This window comes from Marmota monax, unplaced genomic scaffold, assembly GCF_021218885.2.
Source record: "Marmota monax isolate L192 unplaced genomic scaffold, Marmota_monax_Labrador192_F-V1.1 WCK01_AAM20220418_F8-fsc00078, whole genome shotgun sequence".
NCBI lineage: Eukaryota > Metazoa > Chordata > Mammalia > Rodentia > Sciuridae > Marmota > Marmota monax.
The window spans coordinates 4,143,602-4,158,024 of record NW_026694865.1 but is presented as its reverse complement, the minus strand read 5'-3'; the positions used below and the strand labels follow the sequence as shown (position 1 = coordinate 4,158,024).

Here is a 14,423-nt window from a genome sequence, read left to right as displayed (position 1 = left end):
ACATTTACCCTCAAATTTTTCTTTGAAGACATTCTCAAATCATACTAGGGAATAGATTCAAACAGAAATCACAGTCTTGTTTAGCTGAGGAGAAAGAGATTGGAATCCAGAATTGTCAAACTGTTGCCAGGTACACTGGCGCACGCCTATAATCCCAGAGAAATCAGGAGGCTGAGGCAGGAGGATGGCAAGTTCAAAGTCAGTCTCATCAATTTAGTAAGCCCCTAAGTAACTTAGTGAGACCATGTCTCAAAATAAAAAGGGCTGAGGATGTGGCTCAGTGGATAAGCACCCCTGGGTCAATTCCTGGTACTACTACTACTACCACTAATAATAATAATAATAATAGTTAAACTATTGGAGACTTGAGAGTCAAAATCCTAGAGCAAAGGTCATCAAAGGAAAAGCCCCCCCAAATTTTGCCGTTTAAATCACTGATAGACTTCTCTCTGTGTTTGAATATCTCAAGATTCCAAGAAACACAACAACAACAAATAACAGTAGCTAGAAGGTTAAAGATCTGACAAAGATTTCAAAAGGGCCCTAACAAACACTCCAAACTTTTTAAAAAATATTTATTAATTTTTTTTTTAGTTGTAGTTGAACACAATACCTCTATTTTATTTATTTATTTTTATGTGGTGCTAAGGATCGAACCCAGGGCCTCACATGTGCTAGGGACCACTCTACCACTGAGTCACAACCCCAACCTCAAACACTCCAAACTTTGAGTGGCAACTTCAAAAGGACTAAGTTCTAGGAGTAAGGACACTTCTCTAGGACAAAAGACCAAAGACAAAGAGGAAGGAGAAAAATTTAAACAGACCAGAACCAACAACATCTAAAATCAACCTTTGATATGTCAAGATGATCTGACATTTCTCTATCTGCCTGCCAAAAGCAAAACCTAACACCCTCTTCGCAGGACAACATCATCATCTAGAGCCTCAATAGTCTTCCACCTTAAATGACCAGCACACAATAAAAAATCATAAGACATACTAAAAGATAGAGCCAAGTAATTTAAAACAGAAATATATATATGACCCTCAGGTGATTCAGATTTTGAAGTTATGAGACAGGGACTTTAAAATAACTATGATTAATGCTCAGGTAAAAGGAGGAAAAGAATTATAGAATATTCTTTAGAGTGATAGGATAATTTCATCATTGTTCTAAATCTATTTTTTTAAAGTCAAGCAGAAATCCCAGAACTAAAAATTATTATGACAAAAGTTAATAATTTAATTCATTATTTGAATAGGGGATCATAAAAAAATTATAACTACAAGACAGGTTAGTGAAAATATTACAAAGGGAGAAAATGATGAAAATATAGAACAGGGCCTTAAATTATATGTGGGAAAAGGAAGAGAAGTCTAACCTCCATGCAGTTGGGCGTCTCAGAAGGAGACAAGAAAGAGATTTTAAATAAATACTGAGAATTTTTCAAAATTGGTGAAATGATATCAAACTGTATATTCAAACCATACTTCAAATCTCTGAGAAGATAAGGAAAATCACACTTGGACACATCATAATTAGATGGCTGAAAGTCAAAAAGAAAGAGGAAATCTTAAAAGCCCATAAAATAATGAAGGGATGTTATCCTCAAAGGAGCAATAATAAGACTGATATCTGAGTTTTCAACAGAAACTGTAAAGGGTAGAAGACAATTGGATCATAATTTTAAGTTACGGAAAGAAAAAAAAAAAAAAAACCTGTCAACCAAGAATTCTATTCCCAGAAGGGGAAAAAACAATCCAATAAATGTCCACAGGTCCCTGGGAATGGCACGTCTGTGAACTTACTCTGCATACAGGGATTAGAGGCCAGATGGTGTCCTCCCTCAATACAGAAACATTTGAACAAAGGGAGAAACGCAATTCTAAATGAGAACCACTTATTGGAGGTGACTTGCTCTATTTGTGTTAATAATAGGGACCCAGAACAGCATCGGCCCACAGAAGTATAATGTAAGCCACACATCTGACCACACAGATAATTTAAATTTTTCTCAGAGCAATATTTTAAAAGTAAAAAAGAATAGATAAAGCTAATTTTAATGATACTTTTGGTTAACTCAATTTTTCATTTCAACATAATCAGTATAAAAATTATTTAAACACTCCACAACTCTATTAAGTCTTTGAAAGTTACAGTCCTTGAAAGCTGTGTTTCAATTTGGACTAATATTTCAAGCTCTCAGTAGCCTCCTGTAGCTAGTGGCTACTACATAGCACAGTAAGAAGTGTGCAAAGGGTAAAGGGCAGTGGGATTCCACCCTGGCTGCCTTAGGATGCCTTGAGTGAGGAGCTCTGGAAGTACAGATGCCCGTGCAGGGCTGCCAAAGGGTGAGGCACTTAGAGCACTCATATTCAACACCAAATTTAAGGGGGGGGGGCAGTGAAAGACTCTTAAAAATAAATAATGTTTTAGTACATTTTATTTTAAAAATCAAAACTAAAGCTGTGCATGGTGGTGCACTCCTATGGTTTGGGAGGCTGAGGCTGGAGGATTGTGAGTTCAAAGCCAGCCTCAGCAACTTAGTGAGGCTCTAAGCAACTCAGAGAGACTCTGTCTCTAAATAAAATATATAAAAGGGCTGGGGATGTGGCTCAGAGGTTAAGTGTCCCTGGGTTCAATCCCCAGTACCTAAAAAAAAAAAAAAAAAATTAATGCAAGATATTGTGATGAATATAATATCAATTTTTTCAACAAAAATAGAATCTGATTCCTGATACTCTTTTTCTACTTCAGGTTCTAAGATGGATCAGCATAACACTACCTAGGGCCCACTCCAGACCAAATAAATCAGTATTTCCAGAGGTTGAGCCCATGCATTATGTTTTTGGTGCCGTGGATTGAACCCAAGGGTGCTTAACCACTGAGCCACATCCCCAGATCTTTTTTTAAAAACATATATGGATATAAATATAGATAAAGATATAGATAGATATATGGATATATATATATTTTTTTAAATATTTTTTAGTCTTCAATGGACTTTTATTTTTTATTTATTATATGTGGTGCTGAGAATGGAACCTAGTGCCTCACACATGTTAGGCAAGTGCTCTACCACTGAGCCATACCCCAGCCCCTTTATATTTTTTTAGTTGTTGATAAACCTTTATTTTTTACTAATTTATATGCAATGCTGAGAATCAAACCCAGTGCCTTTCCCATGCTAGGCAAGCACTCTATCACTGAGCCACAACCCCAGCCCCTCTTTTCAATTTTTTTTTTTTTTTTTTTTTTTTTTGAGAAAGGGTATCACTAAGTTGCTTAGGGCTTTGCTAAATTACTGAGGCTGACTTAACTTGCGAACTTCCCAGTCCCTGGGATTACAGGCATGTGCCACTACACCCACCTTGGCATTGTATTTTTTAAGCACCCAGATGATTCTAATCACTGAGGGCCATTGTTCTACTTCAAGGACTGTCCTAATGCTTGGATTTCCTAAAAAGTGAGGAACTGATAACTGTTAGCATATAATTCTGTTATGTGATTTCTTTTACCAAACTTCCAAAGTAAAGTTTTCCTTTTTGAACTTCAGTGATGGAGATCTCACAACTTCACAGGGCAGCCATTTCCACTATTGGACAACTCCAGGGCCACATCTTACTTATCTGGAGAAAACTTAAAATTTTCAAAAAAGGGCAAAGCCACATATATGAAAATAAATGCATGATATTTTATTTAACAGGGAATTAAACAGATGGTATAACCAGTTCAAAAGAAAATCCAAAAGTCAAGCCTCTTTATAGATCAGGAATATTGAAATAAACATGCAAATTAAGGCAAAAAAGGATTTTCTACCAGAGGACCAGGGGAGGAAGTCAACTGAACTCCATCAAACCTGACAGAATTTGTTTGTTCATCAGCTGTGAAATATCTCCCATAGAATCTGTCAGATGAAGCAGCAGGGTATGCTGCATACAATACATCATTTTCCACTGAAGTAAAAATTATTTTTCACACAACGAATTTCTTCCTTTTTCCCCTGCAATTGCTCCTCCATGCTTTTCGAATTCTGATATGCATGAGATTCACCTAGGAAGTGTGCTAAATCTTTCAAGGATCCTGAGCTTGGATAGTGCTCATGAAAATGCCTTTTTAGCAGACACATTAGATGATTCTGCTGCAGGTGTTCTGAGGATCATTCTCAAAAAACACTGTTGTAGAACATACCTACCTACTCTGTTTTCTTGAGATGGCCTTTTCAAATGTGCTTCTCATAATATTTGAAGATAGCTCTAGTTTTGGTTTGGTTTTGGTTTCGGTTTTGTTCTGGTTTCGGTTTTGGGTGTGTGTAAGATACTGGAGCTTGAACCAGGGGATTCTCCACCATTGAGCTACATCCTCAGCCCTTTTTTTTTTTTTTTTTTGAGATAAGGTCTTGCTAAATTTCTAAGTCTGGCCTCGAACTTGCCCTCCTCCTGCCTCAGCCTCCCAAGTTACTGGGATTACAGGTGTGCCCTGGCTAGATTTTTATTTGAATCAGTCTTAGTGCTCTTGGTGGGGTATATTTTCTTTGCTTCCAAGATAATATGCTATTTCTTTTCTTCCCACTCAAATCTCACAGGACAGACAAGGAACTATTTTTATATTATATGAACACCTGAAGAGAGACAAGCTGGGCATGCTGTGAGTATGGCATGTGTCTATGGGATGGATAAGCAAAGAAAGTGACTATCACATCCATCAAGAGTGGTGCTTCTCAAGCACTTGAGTTACCATGTCCATTTATTGGAAGTCTATCTTGTTTTATTTAGATCTTCAGGTATTTCATAAATGTGTTGGTCAAGATTTATAAATATAATATCTATAATCAAAGGTTAAGAGCCTACATTTAACACATTCCACTCAAGCAAGGTGCAACAAAATCTATTCACATGGGATCAGCTCAGATGTCCCAAGGATTGCCCTTCTTGCATGCTTTGAAGAGTGCTCAGGTGATTTGGCAAGTGTTCCTCCAGAGGGAGGGTCAGATCCAGTTTCTCCCCTGACATAGTCTTCTCAAAGTATGTGTGCTGGGCAGTACCCTGCTGGAAGTGATCTTTGCTCTCATCAATCCTCTTGAACTTGTGCAAATGTTCTGGTTTTTTTCCCTTTGCATCTAAAACGTGGCTACAATTTCATCTAACGTTTGAAGTCTTCGATGTTTCTCATCATCCAGGAAGAGGAGAACTGGGGTGTTCTCCACTCCAGTCTCCACTCAGGCCCACCCAGAAATGAGACCGCCATCTATAATGTCCCAGCTAGCATGCATTGCCCAGGTGTTCACTTCTAGGGTGATAATGGAACCACAGACACCTCTGGACATGCCTAAGGGAGGAGCTACCCTTGGCTTCCTGGCCATGTTCAGTCCCATAGCTCTCTCCCTTTCCTGACCCTTCCCCTGCCATGTTCTCTCCAAAGTAGTCCCTATGATGCTAGGGCTGTGGCTGGACATGAGTCACAAGCAGTTACTGTGACTAGGAGAACCAAGCTGTCAACTGGATTTGAATTGGCAAACTGATAAGAAGTTTCTAGAGACACAGTCTAATTAGGCAGGAAAGATTCAAGATCCAAGCTTATGTCTAAGCTCAAGAATTCTGACGAATGGGTTTGTTAAGTACAAGAATTAGAAATGAGAACGCAGAGATATGACCTTTGTCTTACTGGGCATCAGATAACATAGAAGGTCAAGTGCAGAGGAAAGGGTGGGCTAGGACTGAAACCACACAAACCTTCACGCACATGAGATAAGGAAGGGAGGGGCGAGCTCCCTTCAAGTGATAGGTGGGCCTAATCCAGTCCCAGGATGAATGTGTGGGGTCATTCCAAGAGGCACCCAGTTCACAGCTGAGAGTCAGGAAGGGAGAGCCTGACCATAGGAGCACAAAGTGGGTGCCACTTTTGGAGACCCAAGCCAGCAGGGAGATGGCATGAAGAAAGTCTATTGAAAGGTGACAGAGCCCAGCAGACCGGGGCAGGACTGGCATCCCAGAATTGATGGGATGACCCTGGGAAAAGTGTTAACAGGGCAGAGACAGAGTTCCTGAGGAGGCCTCAAGAAAACTGATGCTGGTGGGTCCTTGGGCATAGAGGGGCCAGGTAAGAGGAAAACTGTAACAGAATTTAGGAGACAGAGAAGAAGAGATATGAGCAAAGGAACCCCCCTCACCAAGCCGCCTTTTCTACTGTCTTCTGCCCGTTTATCTCATCCCTTAATGCAATCATGCAGCCAGAGAGTGCTAGGGCAGCGAAGGACCTTCTCTTCACCACACAACAAAGTCCACACCGAGCCTCATATAGGGAACTGGTACATCACGCAGAGATGATGGGCCTGTTGCCCCTACTTGTGCAAGTTTGTACAGAATTTGCTAGTGTTCTTTTGTGAATATTAGAAAAGATCCCAGACTGTTCTGGAATTCTCACTTGCATCTAGCCATGCCTTCTCGAGTGTGAGATGAAAGGGCAGAATCACTGCACCTTTGTTAGACCTGGTGGTGAGATGTGAACACAGGCGTTTGAGAACAGGTGATTTAACAGATAGTGGCCAGGGGACCACCCAAGTTTATAGAACCCATGTTGAAAAGAAATCATGAGTCAATAGAAACTTTCCTCTGAGCACCTTAATTTTTCTGGAGCTTCTTAATTTTACAGGAGGCTTCTCTAGAGATTGCTGGGCTTTTTTGGCTTTATTGCAGTCAGGTGGTGCCAGGGGGACAGCATGCACCTGCTGCTGCCTTAGGAAAGGTGAGGGGCTCCAGGAGGGGACGACTTTATAGACCAGTTGTAATTCAGCTTTTCTGGGATAACTTTCTACTATCTGCAGGCATTCTGGGATATTTCTGAGAAATAGTGAAATTGGAAGAGAAATTTTAAGGAAAGGGAAATGAAAGAATCTCCAGAAATGAAGGAATTAACAGGGCCCCTCTACACACACACACACACACACACACGCACGTTCGTGCCCCCCCCACACACACCCCTGTAATTTCTTTTGAGAATAGGTCTCTATTTTTATTCTATGTATGAGAAGGATGTGGGGAGCTTGGTGAAATGACATAGTCCTGCACCCCCAAACCAAAGATGTTGGTTTTGTTAATCCTGGGTGAAGCCCAAGAATCTGTTTAAAGAAGGAGAAGGAGAAGGAGAAGAGAAGCACCACCACCACCACCTGGGGTCTTAATTCGTACTGACCCTGTGGTAATAAAACACAAGTTGCTCTTCAAAATTGCTGCCTGAAGTTGCCTTTGGCTATTACTTATTTTCTGAAAGGAAGCAGCATTAGTGTTTAGCAGCTGCAAGGAGTAAGCCATCTTGGATTTTGGTAATGTCACTCAAGAAGTCCAGAAGCACTGACTTAGTCTGGTTCCCTCATTTCAGAGAAAGGAAATGAAGACCCAGAACACTTAAGTACCTTCCCCCAAAGTCACACAGTCAGTGGCAGGACAAAGAGCCCTGGGCTTCTGTCCTAGCACCTGGGAGTTTTGATGTTACCCTGACCCAAGGGAAATCCTGAAGAGGCTGGAAGGCAGCCACTTCAAAAGGGACCAAAGCCCTAGACTCTTAGGGGACTTAACTTATGGCAACAACCAGGAGAGAAGCAGTCCCAGGTATTTGGGCAGTTGCCTTAAGAGGCAGCTTTTTAAAAAATTGTCCCTTCTCAAGTCAGTACAATTAAAAAGAAAAATCAATCCATTCACTTAATTTATTTTTTTCATTTAATGAAGTTTTTAAAAAATCACCAGAAAAATAACCTGGAGTTTTGTTTCCAAGTTAAAACATAAGCAATCTAGTTGTCTAGAGTGTTTTCCCACTATACTATAATACTACAGGATGTTTTTTCTCTGAAACCTTCTTAAAGTGGCCATTCTGCTTTGTAAAGACAGCCATTCATGATTGGGCCCCCATTCTCCCTCAGCGCAAGTGCAGCAATTTCATAAGCAGCAGGAATCACTTGTACGCATGACATAAACAATAAACCCCAGACAGAAGTCTCCAGAATCCAGAGAAACAAATTTCTCTTTGGACAAGGAAAGTGTGAGGCATGAATGATACTTAGCAGCAATTCTCTTTAAACAGTTTTTTAAATGAGTTAATACTACTGTCCTAGCTCAGTAGTAGCCTTTTGCTAGAAATGACTAAACCTATTGCTATCATCTGCTAAGTTGATTAATAAAAAAATATTTATTACGCAAACCCTTTTTTGTTGACAAGTTAAAATGGAGCCTCGTCTTTCATATCTCCCTGAAGATTGCCACCTTGTGAGATTGAAAATACTCATTAAATTCCATCACCAGACGCACAAATGAGAGGGCGATTGTTTTCAAGCATGTGAGGGGAACCGTTGGTAAACTCATTTGTTTGGATATCATTAACAGAACAATCGGTGTGGATCTCCAGGGGGTCCTCATGACCTTTGCTCGCAATCTCTTCATCATCCATCAAGAAATATCAACACCTAATATGCAAGGCGAGACCAATTTTAAGGTGAGGTGTTAATTAACTAACGATCCTGGTTAATTTCTATACAAGGGCTGAAAATACCTCATGCTGTATTGTAAACAAGTGCTAAACCATCTCTTTTTTTTATTGTAAGCAGTACATATTTTACAATGTGCTGGGTCAATATTGTAAGGTTCCCACTGAACCCGTTAGTTAAATTTTATAGTTTGAAACTTTTTCTTTGAAATATAGTAGGCTTGCTTTAACTTGGTGCCATGTTCAAACCCCAGCTCTTGCGACAACAGCTTTCTGATGCTGGAGGTGAAGTTGAAACATCACAGTAGAACCAGAAGAGAGACTGTCCCAGCCAAAATTTGTGAATGTGACCTCTCTGTTTCAGACAATCTGTTGTCTAGGGAGCAATTCCTAGAGAGCCCCAGTTTGTAGAGCCAAAGAAGTTCTAATGCCTAAAAGGACAAATTGTTTTAGGCAGAGGCAAGAAAAAAGTCCCAGCTATATGTGGGCTGTCCAGTCCCCACAATTCCCCCAAAGTGGGGTGGGTGTTTCCCCACTCACCTTATTGAAGCCTCCATGTGGCCTCTAAGGATGTTCCTTGAAGTCCAGTTGTGGGTGACTGACTAGAAGTTTCCACATTCTACAGTCCAGGAGCAAGACCTGTGAGGGAGTTTTTAAAATCCCAGCTGAACAGAGATGATGGCTCAGTATCAACCAGTAAGGTCTGAATCTGATTCCCAGGCTGGACCTTCATTGTGTTTGAATGAGTCAAGTGATTCAAAGGACTCAATTAGAAATCACATAAATTTTTCTCTTATGGCCCAACTAAAGCTTGATAAAAATGTAATTTTTATTACATTTTTTTAAATTCAAGCTGGAGCCTGCCCTCTTTAATAACAATGATGAAGATAACTACATTTTACTCTTCAAAGTGATATTAAAATCTGGGATGATGACCATTGCTTTTCCTACAACATGATAGAGAGGATTCAAGAGGGAGAAATCTAATAGTGAGTCGGGAAGCCAGAGTGGGGAGGGGCCAACGGGTTCTTCTATTTTATAGCTAATAAGTTCAGCAAGGTTGCAGGACATAAGATCAATATACAAAAACCAGCTGACCTTCTATATACTAGCCATGATGAATTTAAAAAATAAAATACAAACCATTATGGTTGGATCAGGAACATCTCCCAAAGGCTCAGGTGTTGGAGGCTTGGTCCCCAGGGCAGTAGGGTTCAGAGAGGGCCTTTGGGAAGTGATTGGATCTCAAGGCCTCTGAGCTCCTCAGTGGATGAATCTACTGATGACTTCATAATTTGATGGCATTATTAGCAGGTGGTGGAAACTACAACTGGTGGTGCCTAGCTGGAGGACGTAGGTAGGGTATATCTTGTCTTTGACCATCCCCCAGCTTTGCTGCCCGGTGGCCATGAGGTAGCAGCTTTTCTCCACCACACCCTGCTCATGGTGTCCAGCCCCACCTCAGGCCGAAAGCAACGGGACCATGGCTGAAGCCTCTGAAACCATGAGCTAAAATAAATATTTCATTCTCTACCTTGTTGTTCTCAGGGATTTTGTCCCAGTGACAAAAAGCTGAATAACACACAAACCACTTCAAATTACAATAGTATAAAAAAGATGAAAAATTTAGGGTAAATTGAACAGAAAAAGTACAATATTGATGCATTAAAAACTTCTAAACATTGGTGAAATTAAAGAATACCCAAAAAAGTGGGAGGATATTCTATGCATGTAGAAGTCTATTATATTTCTAAGATTGCAATATTCCCCAAATTGATCAATAGATTTAATGCAATTTCTATCAAAATTTCCTCTGACTTTTTAGTAGAAATTGACAAGATGATCCTAAAACTTGTGTGAAGAGGCAAGGGACTCCGAATAGTCAAAATAAGGGGAACAAAAAAATTCTCAATTTCAAAGCTTACTACGAAGCTCAAACAATCAAGATGGTGTGGTACTGGCACAAGAATAGGCAATACAGATCAATAGAATAGGATTGAAAGAAGACTAAAAATAAACCCATACATGATGATTAATCGATTTTCAAAAGGGTGCCCAGACAATTCAACAGGGGTAGAATGCCTTTTTAATAGAGGATAGTGGAACAAATGGATAGTCATATCCAAATAATAAAGCTGGACCTTTGCCTGACACCACATACAAAAAATAAGTCAAAATGGATCAAAGACCTGACTGAAAGAGCTAAAACTATCAAACTCTTAGAAGAAAACAATGTTGTAAATCATCATGATCTTGGATTAGTAATGGTTTTAGGTAAGATGCCTAAAGCATAAGCAACCAAAGTATACATAGATAAATTGGATTTCATCAAAATCAAAAGCTTCTATTTGCCAGGCACAGTGGCACATGCCTGTAATCCCAGCGGCTCAAGAGGCTGAGACAGGAGGATCGTGAGTTCAAAGCCAGCCTCAGCAACAGCGAAGTGCTAAGCAACTCAGTGAGACCCTGACTCTAAATAAAGTACAAAAATAGGGCTGGGGATGTGACTCAGTGGTTGAATGCCCCTGAGTTCAATTCCCAGTACAAAAAAAAAATCTTCTGTACATCAAACAACACTGTTAAGAAAGTGGAAAGACCACCTAAACAATGAGATAAAATATTTGTAAATCATAAGGATCTAGCATCCACAGTATGTAATGTACTCTTATACCTTAAGAAAACACAGAATATCCAGTTAAAAAGTGAACAAACAATAGACCTTTCTTCAAAGAACATATACAAATGGCCAATAAGTAGATGAATAAATGCTCAACATCATAAGTCATTAGGGAAAAGCAAATCAAAACCACAACGAGATACCATTTATACCCACTATGATAGCTTTAATTTAAAAAGACAATAACAAATTGGCAAGCACATGGAGAAAATGGAAACTGAAAAACTCATACATTGCTAGTAAGAATGCAAAATGGTATCACAGTTATGTAAAGTTTGGTAGTTCCCCAAAAAGTTAAATGCAACTGGGTGTGGTGGTGCACACCTATAATCCCAGTGGCTCAGAGGCTGAGGCAGGAGAATTGTTAGTTCAAAGCCAGCCTCAGCAATTTAACAAGACTCTAAGCAATTTAGCGAGAAGCTGCCTCAAAATTTAAAAAATTAAAAGACTATGGATGTGGCTTAGTGGTTAAGTGCCTCTGGGTTCAATCCCTGGTACCAAAAAAAAAGTAAAATGTAAAATTACTATATGATCTAGCAATTCCACTTCTACGTATACACCTGGGAATATAGAAAATACAAAAATATGTATATTATGTTTATCAAACCATGATTCATAAAAGCCAAAAAGTATAAACCATCCAAAACATTGGGAAATAGATGAATTCCTTTATAGTATATGGACAATATTCATACAACAGAATATTCATACAACAGATAATATTAAAAAAGTCATAAAAAAGGAATGAAGTACAATAATCTGTGCTGCAATATGGATCGACCTGAAAACATGGGAAGTGAAAAAAGCTGGTCATAAGAGGACAAATACTGTACGATTGCAAATATATAAAGCATGAGAGGTAAGCAAATCTATGGGCACAGAAAGTAGGTTAGTGTTTACCAGAAAGTGGGGGAAAGGTAGAAAATGGGAAATGACTGCTAACAGGTACAGGGTTTCTATTTGGAGCAGTGAGAATGTTCTGAAATTACACAGTGGTGAAGGCTGGTATTTACCAAATACCACTGAACTATATACTTTATAAAGGTAAACTTTATGGTAACTCAATAAAAAATAATTAAAGGACTGGGAGTGGGCTCAGTGGTAGAGTACTTGCCTAGTATGTGTGATTCCCTGGGCTTGCTCAATCCCTGGCATCACCAACGCCCTACTCTGCCACCACAGAACCCAAAAGTTAATTAATTAATTAATTAATATGGGAAGGTGTTATTTTACTCCCCAAAGACCAATAGAAATAAGCTTTCCCGGGGCTGAGGCTGGGGCTCAGCGGTAGAGCACCCACTTAGCACGTGTAAGACACTGGGTTCGATCCTCAACACCACATGAAAATAAATAAATAAAATCAAGATATTGTGTCCAACTACAACTAAAAATATATTTTAAAAAAAGAAAAAATAATAAGTTTTCCCTTCAGCTTGCTGGCCATCTTTATAGGATGACCAGACCAAACTTCTCAAATTATCTGTAGTAAAGAACTTATTTGTGGGCTGGGTTGTGGCTCAGTGGTACAGCACTTGCCTACCACATGTGAGGCACTGGGTTCAAACCTCAGCACCACAAAAAAATAATAATACAGTTATAAAAAAGCTTATTTGTTTTGTTTTGTTTTGTTTCTGACATACCATGCATTAATATACTTATGTAAAATACAACAAAATTGAATTATCAGAAGAATGAAGTAAAAAAATTAAAGCTATAAAAATGTAAATTTACTTTATGATCCAGAAATTCCACTCCTGAGTACCTACTTGAGAATACTGAGTTTGCATTGGTTAAGAGACTAATCAGAGCAGATTATAATGTTTTCATTATTAAATTTAATAGACAAACAAATTTCTAGGAAGTTTTCTGACTTCTTTTAATTTTTTTTTTTTTTTTTTTTTGGTATTGAGGATTGAACTCAGGGGCATTCGACCACTGAGCCACATCCCCAGCCCTATTTTGTATTTTATTTACAGACAGGGTCTCACTGAGTTGCTTAGCATCTCCCTTTTGCTAAGGCTGGCTTTGAACTCACGATCCTCCTGGCTCAGCCTCCTGATCTGCTGGGAGGCATGTGCCACCATGTGTGGTTTTACTCTCAAATTTTTTACTCCTTTCAGCAAGACTGATAGCAAATAATCCATAGATGGGTACAGGTCAGAGCAACACACTTTGAACAGAACTAGTCTAAACCGTACTTAACTCCACAAAGAAACAAGGCTTGAGGGATTAGTATTGTAAGAGGTCTTTAAGTGATGAATGTTGTTTTTATTATTTACAGACCGCCATTGATGATATTGAAAGTATTCTGAAAGTAACAGAAGAAAATAAAATCAGATCCGAAGAGAAGCAGTCCAAAGACAGTGATGACCCCTCCAGGCCTGATGCCAAGGCACATTAAGATTTTGGATACCAGTCTGGAGCTGGAAAGGGCAGTATTTCTTTTGTTATAGGAATAAAAGTCAGGGGAAATGAGTTTGTTTTGTTTTCTAAGAGACAAATCAGAACAAATTATAATGTAATGCTCTTTTTAAAACTGTGTTTATTAAGTGATATTACTTCCCTCCATGAAACCCAAACTCGTTGGTGTTCTCACTTGAGAGTGTCAAACAATCCCTTCCTCTTCCCAAACTAGGGAAAAAAATAATCTTATAAAAGAAGAAAGGGACAAGTCTAACTGATACTTCATCTATTTCTCAGCAAGCTCTATGATTATGCACTTTTCCTTTGTTATGTTTTATAAAGTTTTCTCCAATTTCTATGATTCATATATCTTCTACATTTCAAACATTGAATAAAGGCATAGTCATTGCTCTTCTGGAAAAATTTTTTTAAAAAAACAGTCTTTTTTTTTCCCCAAGTAAATAATATGAATTTTTTAAGCAGTGTTTTATCATTCTTTCTTTACACCAAGCCCCATTGTTTGTTGTTACTGCCTTTCGCCAAAGAGTTAGCCAAGGCCATGTCTGGTTTGCCAGAGCGGGAGAAGGGATCTAGGTGGCAGCATCTGCTCTTGGTTTAAGATGCAGTGTGACTGGAGCCTGAATAAACATTGGTGTTCTCTAGTTCTCTGTTTCACACAGTCCTGTGACTCTCCCTAGCTGACTTCAACAGCACCTGCCAAGGCAAACAGTTAAAGTCTTGCAGGGCTGACGCTAACTCTCGGGATTGGCTTCTTAATTGTACCCAAATATTTCTACATCAGTCAGCTTTACTGAAGGGTGAAATAGCAAGGTACAATACCAGAATCACGTATCAGTTGAAAGAA

The 14,423-nt window shown here is 39.1% G+C and overlaps 1 protein-coding gene across 1 annotated transcript in view; it reads left to right on the top strand.

The window, feature by feature from the left end:
• The window catches only part of Iqch (IQ motif containing H), a 136,236-nt gene extending 122,286 nt beyond the window's left edge, over positions 1-13,950 (top strand). The window contains exons 15-17 of the mRNA XM_046426689.2: positions 4,589-4,650; positions 8,379-8,487; positions 13,437-13,950. Of these exons, the coding sequence (XP_046282645.1) occupies positions 4,589-4,650; positions 8,379-8,487; positions 13,437-13,556 (291 nt within the window). The 3' untranslated portion in view covers positions 13,557-13,950. The remainder of the gene's footprint in view (positions 1-4,588; positions 4,651-8,378; positions 8,488-13,436) is intronic.
• Positions 13,951-14,423: the final 473 nt, after the last annotated feature.